Here is a 17,604-nt window from a genome sequence, read left to right as displayed (position 1 = left end):
CCCCCCCCCCCCCCCCCCCAACTTTCGTTGCCTCTCCCCTCTCACCGCCTATGACGCTGAAATCTACTTGGAATTACAAGCCCGCAGCTCGGCGCCAGACGATTTGCTAGAGCTATGCTTCGATGAAAAGTTTTGGTAACAGTAAAAGGATCACCTGCGTGGTGCCAGCAGAGAGACGTCGATCGCCGCGGCCAACTGTGTCGTCTGCTCGCCCAGCGCTGCCGATTGAGAAGAAGACCCACACCAGCGCAATACCGAGGAAGGCTCGCCTGACGTTAGAGAGAAGAAGAGACTCTATACAATGGATGCTTCAGGAGAAAGGTCCTCGTTTGTCATGGTGGGAAAAGACAATTCGCGGCTTGCAAGCCATCAGTGGTTTCGGCATGAGACGAACCAGACGCAGCAAGATTTGTAGCCACCGTGTTCGCCGCTGCCGCTGGTCCACCGCCACCTGAGAAGAAGGCTGCTCCGGCTGCCGTGACTAATAACGAGTGAGTGAGGTACCGGGGGTGGTGGGTGCAATTTTGTCCTTTTAATTATTCCCTTGAACAGAAGCGTGATTAACAAATTATTGGTGCGGACGTGTCATATTAAAGAAATCTGAATAGATTATTATTGTCACTTAAAAAACGTAAAAAGAGGCAATCACGCAACAATTCAAATCCATAGATAGGCGAGAGAGAGAGAGAGAGAATGGTCAACGGGAGAGGGGTTGAATTGAACGCAAAAGCGCGTCCGAGGACATCGGAAGTGGGGGCCCTCACCACCACTCAACCTCTTCCGCCGCCGGCGACCGTTAAACTCCCGCCGGTTCTAAATCCATTCCCAACTCCCAATTAATAAATAAAATAAAGAAAAAATAAAAAAAACAACAACAAACGAAAACCCAAGAATTAGGGTCCATCAATGATGGAAAAAAGAAGAGGGATAAAATAAAAAAAAAGGAAAAATCAAGATAAGGAAAGGAAGAGGAAGAAGAGAGAGGCAGAGAGTTTGTGGGGTGGGGTGGTGGCCCTGGTGTAGGGGTGTCAGAGAGAGAGAAAGGTCACCCAAAAAAAAAAAAAAGCACACAAATTTAGAGAGAGAAAACACAAACATCTCCCATCAGGAGCTTTTGCCCCCCCCAGCCCCTCTCCCTTCCCCTCATGGTCCTAGAGAGGCTCCTGCTCTGAGATCATCCTCAAGGGGGCAGTCAAGAAAGAAAAAAAAACCTATTATTATTATTATTTTATGTTTTGATTTTCATCTTTTCCTTTTTTTCTTTTCTTTGCTGCCTTTGGAGTCTGATTTCTCTTCAATTTCTCCTGCCCTCAATCAATTGGTTCAAGAATAGTTTGTTCCATTGAGGGAATCACAGCAGCAGCAAATAAATTTTTATCATTGACTGCCCTTTTGCCCATATTTCCAGGTAAATTTAATGTCAAATTGGTACCCTTTTCTTTGATTGCTTGCCCATAAGGCTATCCTTGGTTCGCCTTTCTGTTTATTACTTTTTTTGTGTATTCACTTTGTGACTACTCTTTGTTTGGAGGACCCTTGCATTCAACTCAACTATTTTGTTTTTTCCCTCTCGTTGAATTCAGCTCTGATTGAATTGAGCCTCAAAGATAATTTCTTTATCTGGGTTTTGGGATTATCCATTTTAGCCTAAAACTATACAGAAAAGAGGAAACAAAAAAACAGAGGCAGAAATGGGGGACCCCAATTTCGTTATTTGTGTCAAGAGGGCAGCCAAATTTCGTATTCTGTGTAAAAATATAGTATGAGCCTGCTAGAAAAACTTGTACACATACATATATGCCCATATTTGTAAATCCAACAAGTTGTTGTTGTTCATAATTTGTTACGGCTTCGAGTAATCTTGGAGAGGGTGTTCTCTGCTAAACAAAACCTGGCGAGTTGTATAGAATCCTGGCTGTCAGAGGCCTCCAGAACTGCTACTTATGGTTTGCCGAGCAATGGGGGTTAGATGGAATACTCATGGTATCCAGTTATCATGTTTTGCAATTTTGATTCTTGTATTGGCAATTCAAGGGTGCTCGTCGCTTAATTATGAAGGTAATTTGTTCTTTGACTTTGGTAAATCCTATAACTGAAAATAAAGTCAACAATTGAATATAGTTCATCTTAATGATTTGACATGGAACTAAGTTCAGGATTGGCATTGTTGGAGCTCTATGCGAGAGTGAATTATGATCCATATGGTGCTTTTGCTAACTGGAATCCAGATGATAACGACCCGTGCATGTGGTTTGGCGTGTACTGTGTTGATGGTAAAGTACAAAAGCTGTAAGTCCCCTTACATTTACTCAAAAATTCCAATTGTATTCAGTTCCCCCCACCCCCCCCCCCCCAAAAAAAAAACTTTTATTACCTTCTCTTTTAAATAGTGAGAAAATGTGTTCAATATATTTTAGTTACAATTTATTGCAAAAGAAAGTTGAGATTTCTACTTGAAGGCTGTTCAAGACTCAGTACTGCACGTTTCGCGTTGCTGTAAGTTCTCATGTACTACTATTTAATATTATACACAGGGATCTCGACGGGCTGTCTTTGGAAGGGGAATTGGCCCCGGACCTTGGGAAGCTTACTCACCTGACATCTCTGTAAGTATTGCTTGATATATGGTTCTTGAAGAATTTGGAGAATAATGAACTTCACTATCTCCCTTTGATCTAGTAGTACAATTATATAGAAGTAAGAACTTCCAAATACAGCTTAGGAAACTATACCGCTTAGTAAACTACTAAATACAGCTTAGGAAACTATACAGTTTAGGAGACTGCTAAAAAAAAACAAAAGGTTGACTTTCATCATTAATTCCATTGAATTAGAAATTCATCCTCGGTTCTTGAATTAGGAAACAGAGCAGAGCAGCCGGGATTCTACAGTTCTATAGCAACAATTGAGTATTTTCTAGCCTCTGAAGGATTGCTTGATTTATTTGGATACATGAGACTTCTAACTCTGTAGGATTGCTTGGATCTCTTTTGTTAATTTGGTAGGGCATATGTTGGTGCTTCTTAATAGGTCTTCTGTACTGTACATCTTCATGTTGCTTTCCCATCCTCCTCCAGTTTTTGCTGTAAACAGGAGCATAATGGCCAATTCATCTGGCCATTCTAGTCAACAAGTGGATTTCATGTCCTGGGAACAAATGCAGAAGGTCCAAGTGTTGACATATAAATCTAAGGGGTTTACATGCCTATTTTTCTAACCTTTTGGACCAATTCTAATATTCTAGACCATCAGACACTTTATGTAAGATGTATGAAAATAATGTAAAAAATGTTCATTTGCTGGGACAATTCTGGTAGGATGCAATTCTTAAGGAAGAGCAACCAATGCCAATCTAGAGGAATTACTGCAAAAGATTATTTATGCTGGGCTATTTGCAATGAATGGTCATAATTATAACTGGGATCGACCTTACTATGGGCATTGATTAGTTTCATCATCCCTTTTCAGCTGTAGTCAATAATCCTTGACATGAATATATGTACCAATCTCATTCCTGCTTCTTGAGATTATTCCTTTCCATTCCAATGCTGCCAATTTATATGTATTCATGCAGTAGTGACATTAGGTCTTTCTTCTGCACTACTGTTATTGTATTGTTGAGTATTTTTAAATTTTCACTCCAACATTATCAGACAAAAAGGGCATAAAGTTTTGTGTGTATGTTAAATCCATGTCAATGGTTACATGTCCTCAAGATAATGTGAGTTGATCCCCTTGATTGCTGGATGTGACTAGGGTCTGCATGCACTTCCTTTGTACTTTGCCTTATTTTCTTTCACGTGATTTTTTCTGGGTCTTTTGTCATATGCTTGTATAACAGTGTACTTCATGACAACCATTTTATTGGTGAAATCCCTAAAGAGATTGGAGGACTTACAATGCTGGAGGTATTGGATTTGAGAAATAACAACTTGAGTGGATCAATTCCGGCAGAAATAGGAAGACTACAATCATTGAAACGCTTGTAAGTTTATTATTTGTAGATATAATATTTGATACTTGCACCACTGAATAAAAAAATTTATGTACAAGAACTAAACTACATATTGTGCTCCAGGTTGCTTTCTGATAATAACTTTGAAGGAGAAATTCCTGTTGAGCTTGGGAAGCTCAATGTGCTTTCTGAATTGCAGTTTGATGAAAACCTTACATGTGCTGTGTCTGCTGGAATTGCCTGTCTAAATAGAAAATTTGGGCATTGGTAAGAGATTTCTCATTTATTGACCAACCTCTTGATATTCTTGTCTTTGGCTAAATCTTCCATGCTCTCCTGTCCCTCACTTAAGATGCATGCCATCCACTAGCACCTCAAAGGAGATGATAAGTTAAAACGTTTATTGGTCTGCCTGGCAAGAAATGTTGTATTGATTTCAGACTAGTGGAACTTGGAGCCTGAGTCGCATGCCCATAAAAGTGATATTAGCTTTAGGTTACATTTCAGAGAAAAAAGTCTGAGATTCTGCCAGTTATGGTCAAAAGGGTGCCGTAGTCCATGATCCACTGGCAATGCCAGGGGCTGAGTGGGGTCACATGTAGAAAGCTCTGATCCCTGCATGCCCTAGTGATACCCAATTCACAGCTTCAATGTTCTATTCATGTTCATGTTTGTGCGTGCAAATATGTGCAAAATTACATGGTTGTGGGTGCAGATTTTTTGTAATTATTCTACTGGCATTACTATAAAGTTCTTAATTTCACAAGAATTGGAGCTTCTAACTATTATTGTATATGTTTGTAAGTGAACCATCAGCCTTTTAGTCTTAAAGGCGTCCTTTCTCAGATGATTTTGTCTGATCAGTTTTTTCTTCTCTTGCTCTTTTCAATCTAGTTTCAATGTCTTGTGTTTGTTCCACAGATGGAAGTTGTGTCTGGGCATTATGCAGGGCAGGCAGTGATGGGAAGTTTAAAATTATCTTTTGCTCTGAGACTACTTTTTTAGCTAATAAAATATTAGGTTGCGTTCTCTTTGTTGTTTTCAAGTTATTTTTAGTTTTTAATTTTCTAAAATAATAAAAACGCGTTTTCTTTGCTGTTTTTAAAAATGCATTTTTGAAAACAAAAAAAAAATTGTAAAGAAAACTCAAAATAACAAAAAGTTATTTTGAGTGTTTTTATCCCAAACAAATTTTAAACTCAAAACACTTTTATTTATTTATTTATTCATATTTTATTATTGTAATGGGAAAAATATTACAAAATTCATTAACTTAAAAATGTATATATATATTTTAATAATATATTAATATTGAATATTTTTAATTTACTGAATAATCAAATTTATTGAATAAAATATCATTAAAAAATTATTTTCAAAATTTCAAAGAGAACGTATTTTCTAATTTTTTGTTTTGAGAAATAGTTTTTTAAAATGATAAAGAGAACGTGTTTTCAATTTTCTAAAAACAGACTACCAAAACAAAAAATTAAAAATGAATTCAAAACTCAAAATTGAAAATTAAAAATTGAAAAGCAAAGAGAACGTAGCCTTACCTATTGAGAACTTATTTTGTATGCCTCCTCTTGAATATTTTTCTGTTTATACGCTGCTGGGATACTGGAGTCCGTATATTTTTCTTGATGTGATAGAACTGTGTTACTCTATATTGTTCAAGAGCTCTATATTAATCATTCTTTCAGTTGATATGAAGCAATCATTTCTAGTTGTTTTATAACTTTCTGAATTATGGTTCAATCCCCATTTTGTAAAATTTATCATAATTAATACCAATGTGCCTTTTTTTTTTTTTTAAATTTCTTGTGCGTTATTGCAGTTGTTACACTGCAATCTTATTCTGGTTTTGCTATAAACACGCCAAATTTAGTTATGATGACATGCATATTGATCTGCTTACCGAAAATTTAGTTATGATGTGCATATTATCTACTTACCAAAAAAGACATGCATATTGATCAGCATGTCATTTTACAGCCGTGATTTAACTGGATGCCATAGTGTTTTTACTTCTGCTGGTCTGCTAAGAATATCCAAGTTCTTTTCTTTTCTGATCTCCATTACATTTTGGTGCAGCATCTGCCAGAGCAGTTCAAAACAACTAAAGAAAGTAGATGCCATCATAATCCCAATTCGAGGGATTCTTACTCGTTACCTAAGTGTGCTTCCATGGTATGAAATCAACATTAATATTTACTTCTATCCAGGATCGTTATCTACCCGACCTAACTTTCGTTTCCATTAGTGATCGTGATACCCGAATTAGTTTTTTCCTGATGAAAACTACATGATTCTCTTCAAGGTTCAAATCTGGAAAAGATTCCTTAAATAAGCCTGCATATTATTGCTATGAGAGTGCACCAGGTCAGTAGAAACAATCCATTGTCTTGGCTCACTGGTCTTCAGTTTATGTTTTTAGACATGACATTAGTTCTTGCATTTGGCAGGAGGTCATGAGATGCACATCAATCAACGTGTACAAAACCTAGCTAATATGGACAGGCGTAGGCTACTTCAACAGTCCAGTAATCTGGCTGCTGCCCCAGCTAGTGATGGATCCCCTCCCATACAGATGGTTTCTGTTCCAATTACACGGAGTAGTGGGTCTTTCCCTGCAGTACCAAATGCAAAGAAAGGACAATTACATCCACCCGTGCCTTCTCCTGCCATGTCTTCATCTGAACATAATCATAATTCTGATGGGCAGCTTTTGGGTTCTACAAACAAGCCTACTGGGTATTCAGGAAATTCTGGAAATGTATGGAAGTATTTAGCAATTTCAGGAATTGTTCTCTTGCTTGTTGTTGCCATAGTCATGTTTTTCATGTGTCGGAACCGAGCTGTCACAACTATTGGTCCGTGGAAGACTGGATTGAGTGGACAGTTGCAGAAAGCATTTGTTACAGGTAATTTTTCCATTTAATTCTAGCACTGCTTTTGATGGTAGAGAGACTTGGCTTAATCAAATGCAGATTGATCCCTTCACTATGGTTTAGCTGCTATACCAGTCCTTATTAGCAACTGGTCATCAGCCAAGATGACAACTTCTACAACCAACACCCCCACCCCAAAACGAAAAAAATAAAAGAAACGCTTCTTAAATATATGCATGACTCAGACCATACAAATATTTCTCCAAGAATTATATGGTATTGTTTGTGATCACTAAAATCTTAATGCTCAGGCTTGTGTTTGAACTTGGACCCAAGCTCGGACCCAAGTTTCGCATTAGAACTCAGCTATGGCGAACTCATTTCTTTAAAAGGGGTAGCCTTTCACTGATAATTTTCAAAATAAGGTATTATTTTTTCTAGGAGTCATGGGATTGATTGCCCGTCATTAAGTTCTCTTGTGTCCATTTTCTTCAATGGCAGCACTTATTGAATGCTAGGCAGTATGCAGTGGAGCCATTTGGTTTTATTAGTGTTCCAACTGTACTTTTATGGTACTACTAGAGTTTTGAACTAGCCTAGAGTGAATCATCAGGTGAACCAAATTGACTCATTCCCTAACTGGTTCATGGATCAACTCTGTAATTGCTAGGGTGTCCAAATGTCATTTTGAAGAATCCAACAAGAACTGGATGATGTATTTGATTTTAAAATGCAGGGGTTCCCAAACTGAATCGGTCAGAGCTAGAAACCGCTTGCGAGGATTTCAGCAACATTATTAATACAATTGCTGATTGCACAGTATACAAGGGAACATTATCAAGCGGAGTTGAGATTGCTGTTGCATCAACTGCAATACCTTCTGCCAAAGACTGGTCCAAGCGCTCTGAAATAGCATACCGGAAGAAGGTCTGCAACATGAATGGAACTTGAACTTTTGTGCAATTTATAGCCTATCATACTCTTTATCCTATCGGAAGATCTAAATTTTATTTGTTGTGCTCTTTTTGTAGATCGATACACTTTCAAGAGTAAACCACAAGAACTTTGTTAATCTTATTGGCTACTGTGAGGAGGAAGAGCCTTTTGCTAGAATGATGGTGTTTGAGTATGCTCCTAACGGAACCCTCTCAGAGCACCTGCACGGTATATTATTACTCGCGGCACGTATCTCTGGCATTGGCCGTACAAATTAAAATTTGAGGCTTCGATTCTGATATACACATCTTGTTTCTCTGTCTGTCTGTCTCTCTCAGTTAAGGAAGTCGAGCATCTTGACTGGAATGCAAGGGTTAGGATCATTATGGGAACAGCATACTGTCTCCAGTACATGCACGAGCTGAATCCGCCTGTGGCACATTCTAATCTGAATTCAAATGCTATCTTTCTCACTGATGATTATGCTGCTAAAGTAGGCTCCTTTCTTTATCCCATTACACTTTCCGTACATGCACATGTTACAAATTGCATCTTCCTTTTCAGATTGCAGAGATTGGATTCGGCACAAACGTTTCATCCAAAACCACTGACGGGTCATCCAAAGCTTCGGACGCTTCTTCCAAAGCCACAGACGCTTCTTCCAAAGCCTGGGCTGGAAAGGAATCAGAGGACTCCGAGCTGCCACCGTTTTCTGATCCCGAAACAAACGTCTACTGTTTTGGAGTGTTGCTGCTCGAGATTATTTCTGGGAAGTTACGTTACTCGAAAGAGCAAGGATCTCTGGTGAACTGGGTACGCCTTTTTTAACTAAATATTCTCAGTCGCAACTTGTTTTCTACACTAATATATCATCATCATATTAAAGCTTTATCTCATTGTGTGTTATTGATTACGTGAATTATAGCCTTTTCCATTTATTTTTCTACTTGGCTAAGACAAGTTAACCATTGCCAGGCTGGTGAGTATTTGAACGACAAGCGGAGCACCAGCCACCTGATCGACCCGACCCTCAAGTCCTTCAAGAACAACGAGCTCGACGTCATCTGCGAGATCATCCAAGTGTGCATTCAGCAGGACGCGAGGAAGAGACCAACGATGAAGGAAATAATCGAGAGGCTGAGGGAAATGATCCCGATAACCCCCGACGCAGCGACTCCGAGGCTTTCTCCTCTCTGGTGGGCCGAGCTGGAGATCCTATCGGCGGAGGCGGCATAAAATTTGGTTGACTGATTGATTGATGATCAGCATTTCGCTCTTAAATTTTCCCTGATCACTCTGTTGTATGTGAAGTGAAGTGTCCTCTCTCTCTCTCTTTGGAAAAAAAAAAAAAAAAAACACGCGCGCACACACGAACCAACATAGAAAGAAAGAGTTCTGTTGTTTTCTGCGCCAGCCAGCTGCCCCTCTTCGCATTACTTAGTATTTTAGCCAATGCATTGCATTTCTCCCAGCCCGTTTTTAGTCATTGCCTATGGTTCATTCAACGCAATTCTTTGCTTGCATTCTGTTGCCTCCCAAGTGTGCGACGATGTTTGGTATTTCTCGACCTTATTATACACACACACACACACACACACACACATATATATATATATACATGATATGAGTTTGGCCTCATCTGCGAGGACAATATCATTACCGAGTTTTGTGCAAATTTGGTTCTTCTTCCAAATAAATGATATTAACTGTTAGGGTGGTGACATTAACACGCCTAGAAGAGTTACACACCAAATGTAAGTAAAAAAAGTCACAGAGATCATAGAAAGCTTTATACTTTGTTTTGTAGATGATCTTTTAAGAGCAATTTTGTATTTTTTGGGAACATTTAGTTAGTAACAATTTTGGGTGTGTTAGTATTGCTACCCTAATGGCTGCCAAACGTACCAATCAAATCAATTGTACCCTGCATGGTTGTAAAATAATTAGAAGTGGTTGCCTAGGCAACAACATTACAAAAAGAGGGGTTGCGAGCAATAGGATCTCAATATAGAAAATAAATAACAATCACAATTAAAGATAAGCCCTAGGCAGTCCAAACACATGAAACAAGTAAAAACAAACCATATAAAGGACATCTACTCAACAAAACAACTAGTTTATATAACAATCCAACAACAAAATTTATGCGATCGAGCATTCAGGAGGTGGGTAAAGTCGTACATTCACCATCCTCAATCGCCAAGGACAAATCAATCCAAAAAACATAGATCGAAGTCCATGAAACGGAGTTATTATAGATATCTTTAAAGTCCCATAATGGAGATATAATTAAAACCATGGAAGATGTCTGCAACTTGATCATGGGTCTTCACATAACTAAGCTCCACACCCTTCTTCTCAGCGTACTCTCTTATGAAGTGAAACTTTGTGTCTATATGCTTGCTTCGATCATGGAACATGGGATTCTTTCCCAAAGCAGTAGCTGACTTGTTATTAATCGATTAGTTTCCAAGTAAGTGACGGGGCCACAGACCTCATCATAGTCAATGGCTTGTTTTTGGCTATAGCCTTTTGCAATGAGCCTCTTCTTATATCCATCTACTTATCCTTGGGCATTTTTCTTCACTTTTGTACACCCATTTCATGCCAACTACCTTTTGCCCCTTAGAAAGGATCACAAACTTGCTAGAAAATTATAATATGAGCATACGCAGCGAAATTAAATTAAATTTTTTCAACTATCACCTTTTTTTTTTTAAAATATGATTTACAAAATCAAAAAGTAGACATAAGAATACAGGGCACCATTGAAAACCTTAGGTGCCATTGGGTTGACTTTAACGTGCTAGTAAAAAGTCCAATCCAATTATTAATTCTTATTTATCTAATAAATAAATGCATCATAATTAGTAATTATATAATTACTAATTTATCTTTTTTTTTATAAAAAAAGTAATTTCTTATTAGGTGGGACTTTCTGGTTTCACAATTAAATTGGCAATGATAATTAATCAATTATTAATTCCTGTAAATCACGAGTGATATCTAATAATATGTCATGATTATCAAATTTAATATGAAGCGGGTATTGGAACCATTTACTACAATACCATACAATACGATTCCTCTATCATCTTATATATCGACAAGATATGAGATCATGGTCAGCAAATCAAATCTCTTAATTTTGTCATATGACCAAATCCAAAATCAATCTTGATTAATATGAAACAACCATTATGGAACACATATTCCATCATCATATTACCTTAGCCAAGAATTTATCGTCAAGTGATTACTAGACGACACATCACCAGATGCCCCAAAAACTCACAATCACCACTAGGAGGCGATGCATGGGAAGGGATTTGGCAGGAAGGAATTAGAGTGGTTGTAAAACAAGTTAACAAGTTGCGAAAACTTACCGTCTCAGTCAATCGTTGCGAATGCTTGAGGCAAAAGGCAATATCTGGCAAAAATGTAGCAATGATCTTTGCGGAGTAAGGCAAAAAGCTTCAAAGAAGAGGAACAGTCGTGAACTAAGTATCGTTCAGGCCGAACCACGTGAAAACTTCATTTCATACTTTCTCTTCCCTTCTTTTTCTTTGGAATCATGTTTACTTTCTCAGTGCGAACAAATGAATCACGGTCGACCAATTCTCAACGTCGACAGTTAGTATTCATGAATCTCTAATTGAATATATTCAAGAATTTTAACGAACCAAACTTTACTAAATTCAAACTCGGTTAATTTACAAATTGAATTTCAAAGTTACACTCAATCTCGACTTATTTACCTCAAAAAATAAAATCAAACGATCTTTGGTCAAGTTAAACATCGAGCCTCTCGCAAACGACTCGATTCATTTGAGACCCTAGCTCCATATTATTTTAATAATAATAATAAATTATTATGGTATGAATTTTCAATTGGTAATAAATAAATATAAAAAATTCATAAAGTTGTATTAATGAAACTTTCATATATCTAAAGATCAGAATTAGAATAATATATGGTCTATATATTCTTGGTCCTAATGATGACAAATATATCCTAAGAGGGGGGGTGAATTGGAATTCGTATAAATTTTCAATAATTAAAATAATTGTTGATAGCATAATACTATGTTTTGAAATATAAGGGTTATGTTTCGAAATAAGACTTTCTGTTAAGTAGGTTTCAAAACCTACTATATATGTTTCGAAATATAGATTGTATGTTTCGAAATATACTTTTATGTTTTACTTAATTCGAAATCTTTTGGCTTGTATTTTAAAATAATGATATTTGGTAAAGATGATTTACATAAGTAAGAGTATGCCAAAGGAGTTTGGGATTAAAGATAGATACTTATGAATATGTAAAAACATATGCTCAAGGAAACTTTGTTTTAGTCTTTAAAAATAATCCTTTTAAAAGCATAAGCAATAGGCAATAATGATAAGTAAAAGTGAAAGAACAATTGCACATAAGATATATAGTGGTTCGACACCCTACTTAGTCCACTATCTTCAAGTTTACCCACTTAAATGATTTTTCAATCTCAATCACCTTTACTAGTGATCAACCACAATAAGGGTTTTACCATGGTTCACCTCAAAACCTTGTACAATGAGTTTTTACGAGCTCAATTCAAACCTTACACTAAGTGAGTTTTAGGCTAAACTCGAACCTTTGACACAATGAGAATTAGGCTAAACTCAAACCTTTACACCATAATGAGTTTTAGGCTAAACTCAAATCTTACAACATTAATAAGATAAATGAAACTTATCTTTACAGCCCAATATAATGTATAACAATAAAATGCCTTACCAAATGGCTATACAAACCTCTTGGTTTGAGGTTAGGAGAGCTAGAAAGATGATACTTGGATTTCAGCTTACTTCTCTTTTTTACACCACAATGCACATCAATGATTGTATATATGAATCTTTTTTGAAAGCTTGTCAAAAGGATTTAGATCACCACTTATGCTTGTGTGTGTGTCTCTAGTGTGTGCTCTCTTGTTGTTGCTGGTTCTTGTCTTCAAACACCTGCTATTTATATCAAGAGATAGGAATCTAGCCGTTTATTACCGTTAGAAACAAGACATAAAAGTAGGTTTCGAAACATAGCATACAGGTTTTGAAATATCATAATTTTACACTTAGGTTTCGAAACTATAGTATTTCCAACTGTACTTGCATTTAGAGACAACAATGAGTGTGAGACAATGTCTTATGCCCACTATGATTGTAACACCCCGCTTTTTCTCTTACCGAGCGTGTCACTATACTGGGGCCCAAATTAATTATAAATTAATTTTTTTTCTTTCTCGGTACATAACTTAACCTTAAGTACCGAATTCCAAACAAAACCCCCAGCAAATCATTAAAAATGCGGAAGCGATAATCGAAACTTGATATGGTACATAATCAATTTACTTTTATTTATAACATAAGAATTCATACCATAGTTAACATCATATCCTCAATATTGAAATACATAAATACATGGAGATTCCATAATAACAAGACTAATCATCAATAAAGTATCAGCTAAAACATATCCGAGTCAGCTCGCTGAATCCATCGGTCACGCCATCACGTGCCGTCATATATCAACCTGCTCCTTGCCTGAGCTGCAAGTCTAAACTAGAACGTTGAATGTTCCAGGGGCATAACCCATTAGAAGATGAAACTTCTAGTGAGGATTCAAAACATATATACGAATGCATGATGCAATAACATGAACAACATTGGCCCTTAGTGTAACTTCCCTGGCCCGCAAGTTCGGCTAGGAATCCTAGGAAAATCCCGAACCTCTGTAGGATAAGCATAACGTTATTCCCTCAACGCCTTTGGGGAATTACGGCTACACTCTGGGGGCGACATCTCATTCCCCTGTATAAATATCAACGTGACAATAATATCGTGCCATGCAATTATCATGACTTTTCATGCAGTATGACAAAATGAATTATATCTTTCGCAAATAGTATGCATGTATAAGCAATCATATCTTTCATAAATATCATGCATAATAAACAATCATATCATGTAGGATAGAATAACTCACAAAACCATGTTTAGGATAAAATTACTCACCAAATCATACTTAGGATAGAATAACTCACATTTTGAGATAAACTTGCATTTTCTCGAAAAGCGTGCATCGCCTCGATATGCGTGCCCCGCCTCGATTCTTGTGCCAACTCTCAAAAGTTGCACCGATCACATCATCTCGATTACATCAAACATAAAATGATATTTTATTACTAAATATCCTCAATATTCCATTTATTTCATTTTTCCTTCATTTTCTTTCATTTTTCCTTTCTGAAAATTCTAATAATTGCCTCGAGACTATTTTCTTAAATCTAATTTCACAACAATTCATAATATGCTATAAAATTTAAAGAAAAAATACTGAACTTACCCAGATGGTGCATTTTCACGCAAAACGAGGTTTTTGACGCTAAAACCGAGACATCAGGAATCCCAAATTCAAAACTTTTTGCACGGACCTCCATAAAATAATTTTATAGATTTTTCTATATTTTTTGCACATTTTTCCAGAAGCACATGCGCCCACACGTGCTAGGGCGACTGGGCGCGCTTGAGATGCAGTGCGTGACCGGCACGTTCCGGTCATCTTCTCCGGCGCTCTGGTCGTCGGCGATCTGAGATTTTCATGCCATCTTAAATACCTCTTCTAGTTGATCCTCTTGGCCAAGTTTGAGCCTCAAAGAATCACCGGAAGACCTCCCATCGGGGCCTCGAACATTCGGTCAAGGCGTCCGCCCCAAACTCCGGCGACCTCTCGAAACCTCACCAAACCTCAACCAAAATAGCTCAAAATCTCCAAAATTATTCTACCTCTCATGGGCTTCAAAAGTCCCTTATTCCTATTTCCCAATTCATTCAATTTCGGCCTCGATTTGAAGCTCCATGTCTTAAAACTTTCGGCCACTTCGAGCTCTATTTATAGGCGATCATCGAGCTTCAAAATGGCTTTGGCCGCCTTGCCCATCACCTTAAGAGGCTAAACCTCCCCTAGATCGACCTTGAGCGAGCTTTAGTCGACCACAAAATGGATTTGCAGGCGTGCGAATATCCGGCCAACTTTCGGCCAGTTTTTCTTCAAAATTCGGCCACCACGATGGCTTTTGTCGGGCAAGCTCTTTACAAAAGATGCTCCCTCGACCAAGCCTCATGCAACCCCGTGGCCAAAATCGGCCATGGCCGACCGGTCAGATTTGCCTATGCTAGTTTTTTTGTGTTTTTGCACTTTGGCCCTCCAAGTTTTGGCTATTATCACTTTAGCCCATTTCACTTAACCCCTGAACTTTCCATAATAACATTTAAGACCCTCAAGTCCTAAAACATCATTTTGACCCCGGAAGATTTCGAAAAATCATCATTTCAGCCTCCTCTAGTAATTTTGAAAAATTGCACTTATGCTCGAATCTTCGTTTTGGCCCTAAACTTCTTCGTTTTTTCCTGAAACCAATAAGGGTTGTTCCTTATGAAAAACCAAAGCCCTCTCAAGCTTCTGTTGACTTCCGGGAAGTCGTCTACAATAGTTCGGTATTGTAGCCTAAATGGCAGCTACATTTTTGCTGTACCGAAAACTGTTCCCGATCTTATTTCTTTTGATGCTATAAATCATATCTCGGGGTGCTTGTTAATGCCACATCATTTTATTTTGGCATCTCGGCTTCAGGGCACTCCCGACAGTTGATTTGGTCAATTTTTCGGGCTATTTAGATACCAATTTTCTCTAAAATCCCATTTCTCTAATAAATTGCTTCTTTTTAATTAACCCAAATTTCTTGGGTATTACAATGATTAATTAAAAGCACTCACATTCAAATTTAAATTTGAATATTATAGCATGGAGAATGCATTAGTCAAATAATTGAGAAGCATTTTGATAAAGACAAAAATGCAACACACATGCATCTCGAATTTGAATGATCTGCTGTTAGAGGTTTCGAAATATGATATATATATATATATATATATTGAAACATACCTCTTTAGAAATGAGGTTTCGAAACATGACATATAGGTTTTGAAACATAGTCCAAAACCTGAAACAAATGCTAAAACATAGATGTTTCGAAATGGTATACACATTTTAAAAACATGAAAACCTTTTCAAAGGGGTTTCGAAACATGCACATAAACATGACAGAGTTTCAAAAGCATTTGCTTGAAAACACAATCCATAGCATGTATATATCACAACTTATTTACATTATATTTACTTTAATACATAAATGTAAATAAAAAAGTACCCACTATTTGGATTCAATAAAAATATTCAAAAAATCAAAATGCATAACAATAAGAAAATAGAATTTTGGTTTTAGTACAAATTCAAGATTTAACAATTTTACCACTCTCAAAATACATACCTTCTATTTATTGAAAAATTTATTAAAAATTATTTTAATAACAATGAATACTAGCTATAAAAATACCGGGAGATAGTTTTTCAAAATAAAAATATTTTCTTATATATTTCCTTATAAGGTATTAATCTTCTAGACTTAGAAAAATATTGAAACCTTATCAAAAATAGTTTCGAAACATGATGCATAAACTAAAGAATTTTTTAGACATTTGAATTTCGGACCAAAACCTTTCCTGCATATTTCAAAATATGAAAAGCTTATTTCGAAATATGAGATTGACATAAATGATTTTTTATACTTTTCATCAAACACATTTATGTTCTAGTTGGTCTTTTATCTTAGAACAATTTTAGCTCTATGTTGACCAACGACTTCAAAACTAATTTGAAAAATAATTTTAGGAGATTCTTTAAGAATAAATACTTGATTTTGCAAATCTCCAACTAATATAGAAATCATAAATCTTTTTTATTTTCATTTTAACAAAGCACTTGAAATTGATTTTTGTTGAAAACCATAAACTTGACTCATGACTTGAGGATCAAAACCAAATGTTGTTTTTCATTATCAAAATTAACTACAAATGTAAAACATCATATATCCTTTTATTTTAGAAGAAAAAAGATCAATAATGAAATATTAATTATAGAAATATAATCTATTGTGTCATAGGTAAAAGCCCAAAATCCCAGAATATCTTTTTGAGTTAAAAGGCATAAATTTCCCATATGTGAGGGGGGTCTCGCATAAAGTGCGCAAACACGATAAGTTCGACATTTAAAAATCTTTTTGAATATTTCAAAAAAATGGTAGATAATTATCCATAGCGAATTCTAATTCTAAAATGATTATGAAATATTTGAATAAACATCATCCCTAATAAATTATATCCCTAAAATGGGTAAGATAAATATTATCTATAAAAGATACAAGTTATATGTATCTTAATTCTAATAGATTTTAGAATACCAAGATAGATGTTATCTACAACTATCTTAGTCCCAATCAAGATAAGCATTATTTATAAGAATATTAATTTTGTTACATTTTAAATCATTCCATATTTCTCTATAAATAAGGAAGCATTCATTCCTAAAAGGGGGAACGTCTTTGATACTATTTTAATACAATCTCTTTCATCATACTCAATGTTTAATTTAAGTGTCGGAATGTTTTGTGCGGGGATCTCTCAGTGCCCTTTGACTATTTTCTTATTTTTGTAGGTTCAAGCAATTTGAAGGTGACATTTCTATTCTACAAATTTATTATTGTTTCATCAACAACATAATCAATATTATCTTATTTGAATAGTATTTTTATTTTCTTTTTCATATTTTCTCCCTAAAGGTCCCAGTTTTGGGTCTCGTCCTTCAAACGGCCTCAGGCTTCCGATGTCCTCAGAGAGAATGAAAAGAAAAGAAAAGAAGTCTAAAATGCAAAACTGATTTTCCAAACC

At 36.3% G+C, this 17,604-nt stretch overlaps 1 protein-coding gene across 1 annotated transcript; it reads left to right on the top strand.

The window, feature by feature from the left end:
• The first annotated feature begins 1,008 nt into the window (after nt 1-1,008).
• On the top strand, nt 1,009-9,303 carry LOC127795681 (protein MALE DISCOVERER 2-like). Its single transcript, XM_052327504.1, has 13 exons — nt 1,009-2,058; nt 2,157-2,289; nt 2,535-2,606; nt 3,842-3,985; nt 4,079-4,222; nt 6,050-6,145; nt 6,276-6,337; nt 6,421-6,879; nt 7,583-7,773; nt 7,878-8,010; nt 8,121-8,275; nt 8,347-8,595; nt 8,758-9,303. The coding sequence occupies exons 1-13, from the start codon at nt 1,944-1,946 to the stop codon at nt 9,016-9,018; spliced, it is 2,214 nt and encodes a 737-aa protein (XP_052183464.1). The 5' UTR covers nt 1,009-1,943; the 3' UTR covers nt 9,019-9,303.
• Nucleotides 9,304-17,604: the final 8,301 nt, after the last annotated feature.

This window comes from Diospyros lotus, chromosome 2 (genome assembly GCF_014633365.1).
Source record: "Diospyros lotus cultivar Yz01 chromosome 2, ASM1463336v1, whole genome shotgun sequence".
Lineage (NCBI taxonomy): Eukaryota > Viridiplantae > Streptophyta > Magnoliopsida > Ericales > Ebenaceae > Diospyros > Diospyros lotus.
The sequence above is the reverse complement of the archived record's forward strand: the minus strand, read 5'-3'. Positions and strand labels throughout refer to the sequence as shown.